The 15,377-nt window shown below is 39.8% G+C and overlaps 1 protein-coding gene across 1 annotated transcript in view; it reads right to left on the bottom strand.

Moving 5' to 3' along the window:
- Nucleotides 1–14,173, bottom strand: part of chs1 (chitin synthase 1) — a gene marked incomplete at both ends in the record, with an annotated part of 15,078 nt that extends 905 nt beyond the window's left edge. The window contains 17 exons of the mRNA XM_079439317.1: nt 106–323; nt 406–516; nt 2,051–2,406; nt 2,661–2,794; nt 2,885–3,428; nt 3,519–3,698; nt 3,996–4,280; nt 5,008–5,208; nt 5,714–5,948; nt 6,269–6,334; nt 6,443–6,590; nt 6,666–6,830; nt 7,208–7,306; nt 7,416–8,512; nt 10,198–10,383; nt 10,839–10,974; nt 14,127–14,173. Of these exons, the coding sequence (XP_079295443.1) occupies nt 106–323; nt 406–516; nt 2,051–2,406; nt 2,661–2,794; nt 2,885–3,428; nt 3,519–3,698; nt 3,996–4,280; nt 5,008–5,208; nt 5,714–5,948; nt 6,269–6,334; nt 6,443–6,590; nt 6,666–6,830; nt 7,208–7,306; nt 7,416–8,512; nt 10,198–10,383; nt 10,839–10,974; nt 14,127–14,173 (4,208 nt within the window). The remainder of the gene's footprint in view (nt 1–105; nt 324–405; nt 517–2,050; nt 2,407–2,660; nt 2,795–2,884; nt 3,429–3,518; nt 3,699–3,995; nt 4,281–5,007; nt 5,209–5,713; nt 5,949–6,268; nt 6,335–6,442; nt 6,591–6,665; nt 6,831–7,207; nt 7,307–7,415; nt 8,513–10,197; nt 10,384–10,838; nt 10,975–14,126) is intronic.
- Nucleotides 14,174–15,377: the final 1,204 nt, after the last annotated feature.

The following is a 15,377-nucleotide window of genomic DNA, read 5'->3' as shown; positions in this document are numbered from 1 at the left end:
ACATAAATAAAAAAACATAAAAATTCTAAGTTTTGAACGGCAGTGTATATAACAGTAGATTGATTGTTCAGGTGCCAAAGTGGCAGTACGTGATGCGTGTTTTACCTGTGGTAAAGCATAGCCAAGAACTGGACGATGAGCAGAAGGGCGAATGACAGCAGAAACATCAAACTCAAAGGCTCCACCCTCAAGGGATCTGGTGCCAGAGTTCCGTTAGGATAGTACTTTGGAATATTGATGCTCAGAACCTCAGTGCCAATGGCCTGAAGGAAGAACGTTGCTACAATCCACAGGACATTAATTATGAAGTACAAAAACACTGCCTGCAAAACAAAGAGAATATTTCTCATTTAGTATATAGAGTTACGGGCCAGGAGCGATGAAGTATTTGCTTGCCAACATTACCTTGTTCCGTAGCGACTTCAGCTCCCGTGTCACTTCATCGAGATGAGCTTTGTCATCTTGAATGGGTTTTAGATAACGCTCTAACAGTTTATCCCAGAAATCGTGTTCATCCTGGTAAAATAGGAAACTTGTATATATAATGTGGCTGCATATAAAAGACTTTACATTTTGAGCGTAGTCAACCACTTAATTTAGCCAAATGCATTACTTATCCATTGAAAATCTACTGAAGCTTTTCCCAACATGATTAACCCAAATGAGTCTACATGATATGTTGATCTTGGAACAGTATTCCTGTCAACCAGTTAAAGCCAACCTAACCTTTTAGACCAAAACCAATTCCTAATCAATTCTTACTCATAACTGGTTTAGATTGGTGTTCTACACCCTAACCGTAGCCCTTACCATGAGGCTAAATGATAGCATCTGATAGTTCTCATTGGATGTACATCCTTTATTGGTCTTTGAACATTATTCCTGCCAACCATATCTCTATAAGCCAAAAACAATTCCTAAATGTGAGTTACACATAAATGTATTTTTTGTTGTTGTTGTTCCTTAAGCTTAGCCTTATCACTTAGCCATTAACATGAGGCTTGACCATGATTTGAACTAGGGATGTGATACCTTGAAAAAGGCTACTAAGCCAATTTCAAGGATCACGATCGGGGCCGATCAAGCTTTTTGTTTTTTTGTATCGGCTCTTCTAAGCTCGATCATTATCTTACGTCAGCTGTCCTGCTGCTGTTGTACAGTAGGAGGCGGTATGTGCCTTTAAGTGGGGTTTGCCAACTGCCATTGAAGTGCCCCTATTATGGATTTTTTTTTAATTACCTTTCATGCAGTGTGTAACACAGTTCTAAGTGAATGAAAACATGCTGCAAAGTTTTAAATCTGAAAGTGCACCGAGTATAAAGTTATTGTCTCTCAAAAAAAGTTGACTCTGAATCATTGAAACGAGACGTTTATAAAACGAATCCCAAGCCGTTTCACGTTGATGTCAACATGAAACATTAGCATATTGCCCACTCACTTGTTGCGCACGCAGACCTAGGAAAACTTGATTTTCGCGTTGGTCTGATTGAAAATGCAAATTCATTCTCTGCTACTAGGTGCTGCTTTTGGAGTGTTCAAAATAAAGATTTCCCCAGTAACGCTGTACACAAAACAGCACTGCGCTCACAAACAAATGAAATCGACCAAAAAAATTAGTCATTGAGCTAATCTTTTGGGAGTCGTTGAGCAAATAAGGTAAAAAATAAATGCAAGTGATTTTGACTTTGCATGCATGTCAACCTGTTGTTGGGGAACACACCTGAATCAACTCAACAGCTCATTAAAAGAGACAATATCTCAAAAGGATGGATCAGATAAGCGAGACATCCAAAATAAGTACTATTGGGGTGCCTGCAGGTACAGGGTTGGGAAACACTGTACCAGAAAGCCACAGACAGGTTCCTTATTGGAACAAAGCTACGCAAAGTGGATCTTGAGGGCCAGAGTTGCCCAGTTACGGTTTTAAGGTGGTAGTTTATGGTTAGCTGGAGTTAAGGTAGGTGCTGATGCATTGATGGGAATGGAGATCCAGGAACATGTTATACTTCTGCAGATCTCATTAGAACATGAACCACCCAGAAATCATTACCTCAGATAGTTTCTCAACCTGTGGAGCCACAAGGGTTCTTTCGATGGCCCTCTTGACACGCCGCTCCAGTCGCTGTGCTCCGTTCTCGATGCGGTTGGTCTTCACGATGCGCCTAGCGGCTTCGTTCAGAGCATACTGCAGTTCCTCCAGCTGACTCACATTCAAGATGTCCTCAGGACCCACTTTATCCCTCAGCTCCTCGTTCAGGGTGTCGGTTAGAATCAGCACCAGTTCCTCACACAGATCCTCCTGGTTCTTGTTTCTCAGTGTGTATCGGATCTGCTCCTGAAGGTTCCTCTTCAGATTTGCATACGTCAGTTTCTTCAGGAACTCTTCCTTCACGGGCTTCACCCAATCTGACCGTATAAATAAGAACAATGTAAACAATAATTCAGTGCACAAACCAACTCTACACTCAGAATAGGGTACATATGAGGAGTGTATACACTTTGAATCAGAGATTCTCATTCCGTTACTATTCTGAGACACCTGTTTAGTTCATAGAATACTGTACTGACATGATTATCATGAAGCACGTGTGCTAGATAAGAGAGATACCTGTAGGAATGGATTGAAAATCTCTGGTTTATGATAAGATGTCATCTCTTACCACTCTCAGGCACAACTTCTTTTGGCTCCAGAGTATCGTACTCATCGTAATCATAGTCATCATCATCGTCATCATCATAGTCTGTGTCATCATTAAATGGGTCTGCTTTTTTCTCACAGCTTTTGGAACTCCCACTGTAAGATTTGAAGCAGCAGTTGGGGAACATATAAAAACTTTTCATCTGCATGGCAAATGTAATGCTAACACATTTTCATAGTCTTTACCTTCTATCAGAGCAATTGTCTTTTTCCTCGTTGTCCTTGTTGAGATTCTCTTTGGACTCGACCTTCTTACGAGGCATCTCTTCGATGTAGTCCAGGATGTGTTTGTTCGCATCTAAGTTGCTCTGAACTTCATGGGTGGTCTGAGGCTTCAGCTCCTCTGGCTCGGTTTTGGCAGCAGGTTTATTTGGATTGACGGCTTGCTGGATTTGTTGAAGGACTAGATTTTCGGTCTCTTGAGTGACTTGGATTTTCACATCCCAGCAGCACATTTTGCAGTCACGATTGCACACAACACCCACATGCTTTTTCTCTTCCTTTGCCTTGTTGGTTTCTCGAGTGCCCCAAGATACAATGTGCATGTTGACAAGGGAATATATGGTGAGAAGGAGATATCCACTGGGAATGCAGATGAAGTACATCAGACCGTAGAGAATCAAAGTGCACTCCTGAGGATGAAGGATGGCTGTCACCATGTACAGGATCGCACCAGACACCAGGAAGAGTCCAGTAGGAGTTATAAATGTTCCCTGTTTAACCATGTCACCTAAAATAAGACGTCCAATGAAATGGGATATCACCAAGCATGTTTTGAACACACACATAAAAACTAAAAACTAAAATTAGCAATGATTACCAATAATGGAAAAGAAGGATGCAGTCATCAGGAATGCATATATGACACTGAGAATGGCAGCAATTGTGATTTGGAAGTTGGGTTTGGCCACAAAACATATGAGCATGTAAACAGCTGGAGGTACAACAGCAATTATTATGGAAAGAGTGCCTTCAATTCCAAAAACAAATTGGAAAGCTCCTAAAATGTAAAAGAATGAGAAAATTAGCAGTTTCCATACATTTATATATTCACAGAGATGTATTTTTGACCAGGTCATACCAGCCTAAGGAGTTCAGGTTGGTAAACCAAGCTCTGTCTTGCATGTTAAACAGCTCAACCAGGTCTCTACCAGATTGGGCAATACACAAGCCCTAAACAGGTTGACCAAATAGTCTACCAGGTCAGCCTCAGGCCAATCAGAAGGTGGTTTAACTGACATTTCCAGCAGGGCAGTCAAACCTCCATATACGTCCTACTTATTCTTTGAATATTTACCTGCTACCATGAGGGTGACAGAGGCAGGTCCCAGGATGGAGGAAGCCACAGTGAACATCTGATATAAGATGTAGAGCATGGATATGGAGGTGTTCTTCCTGACAGTGTCTTTCCCGTTGTGGAGCAGATCGAGAGTGTTGGCCAGTGTTGAAGGTCCCCATCGACGCCTCTGGTTGTAAAACTCTTTGAACTCTTGCGGTGAGTTGGTGAAAGCGTCTGAAGCAGCATTATACTCCACCCGCCAGCCCTGCTGCAGGAGAAGAGTGCACAGCCAACGGTCCTCACCTAAATGTGAGCGGATGAGTAACATGATGAACTGATGAGGCATGGTGGAACCTGACTCTCAACATTCATGCAGAATTATCTACACAGAAACATCAGATGCAGTAAGTCTTGCTAACCATCTACTGTATTGTACTGTTCTGAACAGAGGCACTGAAAAATAGTGTTAACAATACTGGATGTAACCTTATCATGTTGATTAAATTACATTGCTAGTTGCTGTTGAATTTTGATATAAAATGTTAGATCTGTGTCATATGTGTGGACAATAAATATTATTCTTTGTTAAATATAAACAGATAACATGGACTGACATGTGGGATAAGCCTTTTTTCTAGCCATTCCCCTGCAGTAGGGTGAAATCAGTCCCAAAAGACACATTTTCAGCCATTAGGCATAAGAACACTGTAGTACTAGACATGGCAAGTGTCCATACATACCAGGAATAGGTTAAACATAAAAAAAAAACTTGCTACGTGTACTGAATTAGGCTAACTGAGACTTGTCATAGCACTTGCGTATTATTGCTCTTTTGTTGGTTTTGATTGCTTCTATTGTCACCATTTGTAAGTCGCTTTGGATAAAAGCGTCTGCTAAATGAATAAATGTAAATAAGATAATGTAACTTCAAGTTAATTATTAAGTGTAAACAAGACTGGATAGTTAGCATGCAAGTGAGATATCCAATGCTATAGAAACAGGACGGGATTCTGAGCTTAGGCAAGTTTACCTTGATCATACTGCACATACTCAGAGGCTCGTGAGGCTTTGGTAGTGTATCGCTTCAGGACATTGTCGTCCATCAGTGCAGATCCTCTGAACAGACTGAAACAGCCTGGACTGCACAGAACCGAGCCGAACACGTGCTCCGCTGTCTTCTGAAGCCAGTGACCCACTGCATACTCAAACTTCTGATACCACACCATTGGGCCTGAAACATGGGGACGTAGAACATAAATCACTGTCTTGAACAATGGAAAGCTGGAGTGTAGTGCGCATTCTGCATGTGAGCATTTTTATATTCAGGTTATGTCTTTCAGATAGCTCTGTTGAGCTCTGTTATCATATTGTAAATGCTGGCTGTCATGGGTTATTTAGATTAGCTATCAAATATTTTCGATGGCTCTATTATGCAGTGTTAATATAAAACTGCAGTGATTACCTGGAAGCGTTTATGTAAGTGGACTTTGTATGTTGATCAGCATTTGAATAGCAGGCCTATAAAAGGGCATGTCATTGTCTGCAATAGAATGGAGCTTCTTTCTTCCTTTAAGTCATGTACAGGTTTTTGTCAGTTTTATGAAATGCTGTTATGAAATTTGACATTCTACCTTCCCTACAAGCAAAGTTTTTTTTTTTTTTTTTTTTTTTTTTCAAATGATGACAATTTCTGTTCACTTGTTTGATTTTTCTCTCTGAACACTGATTATTTTTACCCATTCCAGTGGGGTGGATCCGTCCACAGGCTGCACCCACGGTGTCATACATTCTCAGACGATCGACGAGCAGTATCAGAGCGGCGGGCTGGAAGTCAGTGTCTCCATCCAAGGCCATGATATATGTGTTCTCGTCAGATATATGCCTCCTCTTGCTGTCATTGTCATAAGAAGGTAGTAAATAACTCTCACCATCTAATGATATGAGACTGGCACGACATGGGTTGTTTTGTCTCTGTGAGGACACACAGCATCAAAAAGTTATCTTCAGCCGTACATGCTTACTAGGTCAACTGTGTCTAGCTTTTGCCTCAAGTCAAAAGAGTCCCCGTTTGTGTCTCTCTGGTCTCTAGACATGGCTCATCCATGTTTTTTCATCCATGTTTTAATGTAAGTTGTACGATTTATGCATGTAGTGAAAGGAGTTTAGGGGTTTATTCAAATAACTAAACCAATGTATGAGCAATAGTAGTAGTGACGCTTGAATTATCCAGCATCACTAGTGACTGAATGCTCAATGAACGAAAATGAAAGAAAACCGAACAGAAAACTTACTGTTATTTTCTGAGGGTTTTTGACATTGTATCCTTTCCAGCCAAGTAGGTAATACAGGTACATGATCTGAAAATGCACACATGCTCAGTCTGATTCAGGTATATAGTCAACATTTAACAGTGTTGCAAAGATTAAATTATTCTTCATTCTAAGGAATAAGACTTTGATGTTCACCTGTGACCATCTCTTTTTGTTTCGAATCAGTTGTTTGTCTTTAAGGTGGACATAAAACATGTTTCCCTCTGGCATGACAATCACAAGGCGACCGCCATATGGCGTTTCAATGATGGAAACCTCATCGGGCTCCTTGTTTGTAAATACCCTTGAAGGCAAAAACTGTGAAATTTAGTTTACAGTTGGTTTTGAAATATACATCTTCAACATCAGGAAACCTTACCTGTACACCTCCGTGACTACATCTATAAGGTCGCTAACATAAGAGTTCACAAGCTTTCTCTCAGTGTCTTTTTCTTCCATGAAGGCATCATCTACATAAATATGGCACTCAAAGTCAAAGCAGTCCTTGTGTTCCTCCTTCGGATCCCCTCGGTATCTGTCCAATCTGAAACCAACAAACAAGCCAAACGAATGAAGAACTGCAGCTGGTTGTTTAAAACCCCTTAGGTCATTGGTCTCAAACTCAATTCCTGGAGGGCCCCAGCTCTGCACAGTTTAGCTCCAACCCTAATCAAACACACCTGATCCAGCTAATCAAGCTCTTCAGGATCACTAGAAACTTCCAAGCAGGTGTGATTTGGAGCTGGTTGGAGCTAAACGTGCAGAGCTGCGGCCCTCCAGGAATTGAGTTTGAGACCAATGCCTTACGTGAAGAAAAGCCTTAGCGATCATTTAAAGCTAGGTGCTTTCTTTACTTAAGGGGGTTCAACCAACTGGGCATTGAGCTGAAATATAAATACTCATCCATCACTGTATAAATACCTGAACATTGAAGTCGTGATTTTCAGCATCTCATCGTATGTTTCATGCCACATTGTTGCACAAAGGTAAATGACACAGTTTTCCACTGCATCGTTACCACTACTAAACGAGAGAAAGTAGGAAAGGAAACGTTCAGAATTTGACTAAATTCATGCACTTGTACTGTATTATGTGTATAATTTCATAGAAATCATGACTTTACATGTACCTCTCCTTGTTTGCCGTGCGAATGACTTTCATTTTCGTGTTCAGCAGCATAGAGAGGTCAATGAAGGCAGATTCATACAATCGGCGTACGAAAAGTTGGGACGTGCGTTCGATCCTCTGCACCTTGATTTTCCACACATAATACGTGCATGAGACCAGGCCGAGCCACATGCAGACCCCCTCCAGCGCCAACATGGAGAAAGGCCACATGGCGTTTGGGTTGTTGAGTGACGTTTTGCAGATACTATAGGAAATTTCCAGCATCACGACCGGGGTGGTGTTGACGTCTTTGAGAGCTTCAAGTTCATGACAAAACGACCAGAAAGGAGTTTGAACTGTAAAATTTTCGCTGGAGGTATATAAGCTAGCAGTTTGTGATGAAGGGACCAAACTATCAGCTTGCGTCAAGAACAGTATTATGCCCAGGATTAGCGTCGCTGGACCAGTTAACGACACAGGCATAGCAAAAGCAAACGTCATCGAGTGGATCTTGCAGGCCACGACTCCGAACCAGTGGCAGGCAGCAGAGCAGAACGCCTGCAGGAAAAACAGCCCAAGGCCTATCTCTACCGTGTCTTTACTGGCTTTGGTGAAAGCATCCCAGTCAATGCGAGCATTGGCTTCAACGATCAGGCAGTAATACAGAAAGTACACCCCCAAAGTTAGTGCTATTCGAATGAGGCTGGTGAACAGATGAACAGTGTCTCGGAAAGTGTCCAGTTCACTGAGCATTTCCTGAATGTTAGTGCTGGCCTGAAAAGGGTTCTCCCACCAGTTCAGAGAAACTAGCAGCGAAGCAAAAATTGCAATGCCTACATAAATGTAGCAATCGTCTACTTGTCCTGGCACATAAGAGGATTCTCTCACATAGTAGTCGATCGCCAGTAGAACGTAGCCGCTGAGCACTAGGATGAGGGAGCATATGGGGTAGAGGATCATCCAGCTCTGTGTCTGCAAGCGGAAGGCGATCTGAAACACGGCCGAAAGGATGCAAATGCCTCCAGGGATGCAGAGGTTTGTGAGAACATCAAGCTTAGGCATCACAATGAGCACCAGGATCGCGGTCCCGATAGCCACCAGACTTTCAATCCCACACATCTGCAGAAGCATTAACAATAATCGTAACATATGCACACTGAGACTTCCATAGCATTCAAGCTACACATTTCATCAGTTCATGCATGTTTGAGGTCCAGGATCTACACCAGGAGTTACTCCTCTGCCATCAAGACATCATTATTTTATAATAGCATGAGCAGACTGAGTCAATGTCCTACGCTAAATGATCATCTGGTATGTCTAACCTGCTGGAAAGTCCAAATAAATTCAGCTTGGTTTTGCATAGGTTTCAAAGCTGGTCTTTCATGCTCTTTGGTTGGTCCAACCAGGTCTAAGTGGTTGATTAACTGGACCACCAGTTCCCTATGGATATCTTGGTGTATAAACTTGCTGGGTTAGTGCAGGTAAACCACCTTGGCAACGGGTTAGATCAGTATGGTCAACTAGTAGATCAGTTGCCCATCAAGAGAGTATGTCAGCTCACATTTTAGCTTTCATATTTTTATTGGTGGTGCTTTAAAGGAGGGGTATTCAATTCTATTCCTGGAGAGCTACGGTCCTGTAGAGCAGCGGTTCTCAATTCCAGTCCTCGCGTACCCCCGCTCTGCATATTTTGTATGTTTCTCTCAAAGTGGACATCACAGGATATTCCGCCATGATTCCAGTTCGAAGCGAGCGTATATGTTCCATTCAAAGGGCATTGAAGTGTGTGAGATGTGAATTTAAATTGTATTTATTTACAGAGGTATATTATGTCACATTTCACACTTCTCTAGTAAGTTTCATCTGTGTGTGAAGATGCTGCAGGCTGTGGCACAGTGCAAATCCATGAATGAATGATCTGAAGTGAAGTAAACTTCAACGGCTTTACCCTGCTCAGAGAGTAGGGAGCATGTCGATCGGAACACAGTTCATGTACAGAGCTCACTTCTAAGGAGCTGATTAACTGAATCATGTGTGTTAATAAAGAGAGACATGCAAAATATGCAGAGCGGGGGAATGCGAGGACTGGAATTGAGAACTGCTGCTGTAGAGCATTGATCTTCAAACCTGCTCCTGGGGACCCACTTTCCAACCCTAATCAAACACACCTGAACCAGCTAATGAAGGTCTTCAGGATCACTTGAAAAGTCACAGTCCAGATGGGCTCAAGCAGGTTGGAAAGAAACTTTGCAGGACAGTGGATCCCCAGGAGCATGGTTGTAGACCTATGCTTTAGAGTTCAGCTCCAACACAATCAAAGCCATTCAAGGTTACTTGATAATTACAGACCGGTTTGTTGGAGCTGGTTGAAGTCTGCAGGAAGGTGGATCTCCAGGACAGGGATGGAAACCCCTGCTTTATAATGTGACAAATTTCAGATGGTGTGTATAACATTTTTGCATTAGTCATCAACATGCTCAGTAAACACTGCCGGTGTTATGATGGTCTTGCACATTGGAGATTTGCTTTTTACTCACTCACAGTACTTGAAGCAATTTCAAGTTTGATTTTGACATCAGAAAGCAGTGATATCTGAGTGAGCTGTTTACTTGTAATTTATCCATCTATTTCTACCAGTTTCATTCACGAGCCAATGCATCACATTTGACTTTCTCATTTTCATTCCTCATTAGCCACTTAAAAACCCACGTATAAGGAACTGTTGGACTTGTGCATGTCTTTTTCTATGTAATATTGGCGAAAGGAGTGTTCTCGTGTTAATATGCATCATGTCAACTCACGATTCCCAGTGTCCTTGGATTAGGGGACACATAGCTCTTGAAGACACACTTCCACAGAGACTTCAGGAACATCAGCAGGTTTGGCATCACTAGCACACACATCAACATCAGCGTGTAGAACTGTTTGTCCACATTGTTTCTCAAAGACACTGGACTGGTCAGAGTGGTCAAGACCAGCAGAGAGCCCTACAATACAAAAAAATGCCTTTAATGCGTTGGATTATTACACATAATCATCCATGAAGGTACTGCTTTATATTAGGTGGCCTTAACTACTATGCACTTACATAAAAAAATAAGAACAATGTACAATAAAAATATAAGTACAATGCCCAGCCTGTCTTCAGCAAGTCCTTCTTGGTCTTTGATCATTTAAGAATTGCAAAATTTACAAGATGTTAATGTCTAAACTATGACTATGATAAAAGAAAAATCAAATCCTGGTGACAGATTAAAATAATTCAATGACTCAACAGCGCTGTGTGTGCACAGAAACTGAGACAAACGTATCTGTAAGCATAAATCCTGTGAATGTACACGTCAGCATGGAGATGCACAATCACTCTCCGAGTAAACAGCAACGGGCGGTGGTGCAATTATCCTCTATAAATATTTATGAGCGTGTAATAGTTATGATTCACCTTGCTCATAACCCCGCTAACCAACACGAGCAGGCCCACGATAACGGCCACCAAGCTCTGCAGAATACGAAAGCATGTTCTCTTCTTCTCTTTTTCGGCTCCGATCGGGTTCAGCTGGAACGGATCCCAGGTGTCCCTGTGCAGACAGTCATTGTAAGAGGTCAAAACTCAGAGTGAAGAAAAGCAACTGTGTTCTTTTGCTCTGAGGGATGATGAATGTGATGCTTGTGTGTTCCTCTCATGATTATACGTGAAATGAATGTGCTACATGTGTAAAACAACAGCTGTGACATGACTCTGCAGCTCATTATTTCTGCTGCATATCACTATTCTCTCATATCAGGACTGGATAGATGTCATTGTACACATTTCCTTATAAAATGACATTAAAAGTTTGTCTATAATATTTTTTTACCAGTTTATAAGCATTAAGGCTGTTGAGGTTGTGCTCTACATTGTGAATACAAACAGTCACTCCATGGCAACATAAATTTATGATATGACACTTTCATGCCTTCTTGCTCAATGCACCACACACCACTGACCTGACATTTCCTGGTTGTAGACCATATTTATAATGCATGTACAAATGTAGCTACTCAGTTTGGAGAATTTAAGAGGTAATTAAAGACAAGACAAAAGGAATGTTATAAATATTGCCATATTACATCAGTATTATTTTCTGTATTACTATATATACTGTCTGCACACACACACACACACACACAGAAAAAACAGCAACCTAAAAATGTGCTTCATGTGTTAACATCTACATTTCAAATAAAGTAATGTAGAAAAAGCTGTTAATGTAACAAATACAGGTTACCACTTTCTTACACACACACACGCACTGAAAAAAAAAAAACATGGTAACCTAAAAATGTGTTTTGTGGTAACATCAAAATGTATTGATTTTACTCAAATAAAAAATAAAGAAATAATGTTACTTAGCATTAGTGGATTAACCTAAATATATTAGGATACACCATCAAAACTAAATTGAAGGGTATCTGGGCCCGGTTTTTTTAAAGGTTCTAGGAATCCTCTCAGAGAGCTCCTATTTTAGCTTAAACATTTCTAAGTAGGAGTCTTAGCTTAAGAGTGATTCAGGACCAGTCTGAGAGCAACTCTGAGCGAGGAAAAGACAAAAACATTTATCTTAGTGAGGAGCCGGGGCTGACCCCGTTGCTAGCTATGACACAGTCTTTTAAAGACTATGATTGGTTGGTTGTCCAGAAGGAAATAAATTTTTTCAGAAATTCAGAATTTTTCCTGTTTTACTATTTTCTCTCTCTCTCTCTCACACACACACACACACACACAATATATATGTATATATATTCTTTATTTTTTTATTTACCATGCTTTCATACTTAACATATTTTGTAGGAAATGAACAGCGACACAATAAGGTTCTGGATGTGCTGTAATTGTTTGTGAGATCTCTTTGCTTATAGAGGGTTGTGACCAGTGTTGGGTAAGTTACTAAAAAAATGTAATCCACAACAAATGAGTAATTACTTCTTTAAAATTGTAATTTGATTACATTACTGATTACTGCATTTAAAAAGTAATCAGATTACAATTTTAAGTTACTTTCAAGTTTACTTTGAGTTTCTCTTTGTAGTGTATATTTTAGGTTAGATAACTTGAAAAGTATAGTTATTTCATTAATTTCATATTGACTGAAAAAAAAAAAACTTAAGTAGGCCTATTATTTGTTATCCTGATTCACTCCCAATATCAACAAAACTTGTCTTTCTTTCTTTTTTTTGGCTTTGTAAAATAAAGAAAACAAATAGGGTGCGCTTTCTGCATTCTCAGTCTCTGTGAATATCTTTCTGAAACGAGTCACTAGAATGAACGAAAATGACATGAGAAATACAGTATATCTAAAGAAAGCTTGAAGTGTCTTATTAAATGAAGTCATGTTGAAAACTAAAATTCTCACGTAAACGCAAAGATTCAAGTTCATCTCGGCTATTTTTAGTTTTTGGAAGAAGGAATGAGGAATAAGCCTTGGATTGTGATGCCGACGCGGTTTATCCTACGCTTGATCTCATTCTGATGAATCAATCATTTTTTTTACTTTATTAGTGTTACTGTGACATAAACTTGTTCACATTCACTTTTGAAATATGATGGCAACCTTTCATTGCATCTAAACGTTGTTGGACTCGTCTGCATTTTAGCTCGCATTCTCCGGTGATTAATTAAAGGGCATACTGATGCGCAAAACATGATTTTTACTTCATTTTTTTTTTACATTGCATTTGTAACTTAAGTAACGTCATTTTGTTGACATAAGTAACTATAATCAAATTACATACATTTATAATGTAACTCGTTACGTTACTACGTTACCAGGAAAAGTAATTAGATTACAGTAATGCATTACTGAGTAACACATTATACCCAACTCTGGTTGTGACAGACCCAAATCATCACTGCTGCATAGTTGCATTTTTCCAGTTGCCAATAATATATGTAGTGATTACGTCCATTTCTGGCGCTGTGGCATTTCTGCGTGGTGTCGGAGTTGTTAGCATGTCTTTAATAAGATCGGTCACAAACATGATCCCTGCACGATCTAATGTGTAGCGTCTTATTAACTCGCTGTCATGCATTGTGTGCAACACATTTCTTCTCCCTCTTCATGTTTCGTACATTTTCTCCTCTGCTAAAGAAACTCTTAAGATCCTTAAAAGTCCTCGTCCGTACTCCTAACAATTTTGACCTTAAGACCTCTTTTAAGGGCAATACTTTCTTCTTTACTAGGATCTTTTCTTTAATTTTAAGAGGAAATATCCACATTTCTAAGAATTGTCTTAGAATTTTGTTACAAGGAGCAACTCTTAGCGCTAAGATTTTTCATGAATACGGGCCCAGGTGTAAATAGCGCTTTTTAATGTAATAATCACACACACACACACACACACACACACACACACACAATTTAATTTATTTCTAACTACTTCTAATGTCCAAATGACAGTGTACCTTTCATATTGAAACTTTAATCCAGCTGTTTTACTCAAGATTATTTTATATGAAATAAGATTAAATGAAATAGTTTTAATATTTAAATATTAATCTAAATAATCAATAACAATATAAAATATTTTCATAATTTCTGTTATTTGAATGTGGTACTGTTGAGTTTAATTTTTTAAATAAAAGCACTGCTTTGTATTCATGATGAATTCAACATATTGTACCAGAAAAATTCAATGAGAGCTGTGACTGTAAACAGAATATTGATTATATTAATGATGTTGTGTCTTTCACCTGTGGCGGCCTTCCCTCTTGCGTCCTCGCTGCTTCAGTTCCTCCATTTCCAAGCGCTGACGCTTACTCCATGCAGCGGTGCTGGGTTATGTCGTGCTTACAAGACAGAGCTGACTTTAATCTCATTTTAAGTTATGGGTGCAATATCAGTGCACTCTCGGCCATAAAAGAGTTCAAAGATCTGTGAGATTCATTCCAGCTGAACATCCTTATTACATCTCTGATCGGAAAACATATTTATGACTCGGACCAAAGTTCAGTCATACTTACATCATGACCATAATATTTAATCTAACCTAATGTTAGAATATAAAGTTTTGAACATTTCATAAATATTGAAGGGAAGGACCTTATAAATCAGCAGCTTCTCATTTCAACTGCTTTCAGGACCTCTTTAACCTGGAAACCCCAAAAATGCTCATGCGTCTGATCATTATATACAATACTGCATTAATCTTAGGAACAGAAAATATATGCATTTTCTTTAAGAAATGACCTGATTAATCTATTCCTCGTATGCAAACAATTGGCTGTTTAATTCTCATTGAAAACGCATATACTGTACATGTACTGGGTTGGGTCCAAGGGTGGAGATGAGCTGAGCTGAGTGTTTTGTAACTAATACATGCTTCTTAAGAGACAAAAAAATGACGCACAACAATTTATTACTCAGTAAATAACACTGAGAATAGATAACGATGACTTCTGATAAAACAAATACTTGTAGATTTAAATCTGTTATATAATAATCACGATATCTCAACAGTTTGCCTCTTTTATCGAATACTCTTTCTTTTGTGTGACACTAACATACAGACCACACCACCTTCATTATTAGCTTTCTTTTCAAGGATATGAAGGTGGGATTTTAATCATGAAGCCAGTGTATTAGGGTGTAAGTTTGCGTCTCTCCGTCCTGAAAACCTTCTTTGATAGTTGTTTTATGGCTTAATGCTCAGGGATTGACAGGGAGAAGACTTTGGAACAACTAGCAGCTGGATGCAAATCAATCACAGAGCTGTTGCCCCTTATTACTTAATATCTTCCTCAGCTCCAGGTATTCAGAAGACAGTCTGGAAAATGTCCACAGAACATACACTGGCCGGGAAGTGCAAAACAAAGGAGAAACCCCATGTACTCAAAACAGGCACGTTTTAAAGTCCTGTAAATGGTGTTCAGCTGTGCCAGCCTCTTATTCTCACTCTCCACCTCATCATACAAATGATGACTTAACTAGTGTCCCACGGTTAA

Source organism: Barbus barbus (assembly GCF_936440315.1).
Source record: "Barbus barbus genome assembly, chromosome: 18".
NCBI classification, from domain to species: Eukaryota; Metazoa; Chordata; class Actinopteri; order Cypriniformes; family Cyprinidae; genus Barbus; species Barbus barbus.
Note: the sequence above shows the minus strand (reverse complement) of the source record. Positions and strands in the feature narration are given on the sequence as shown.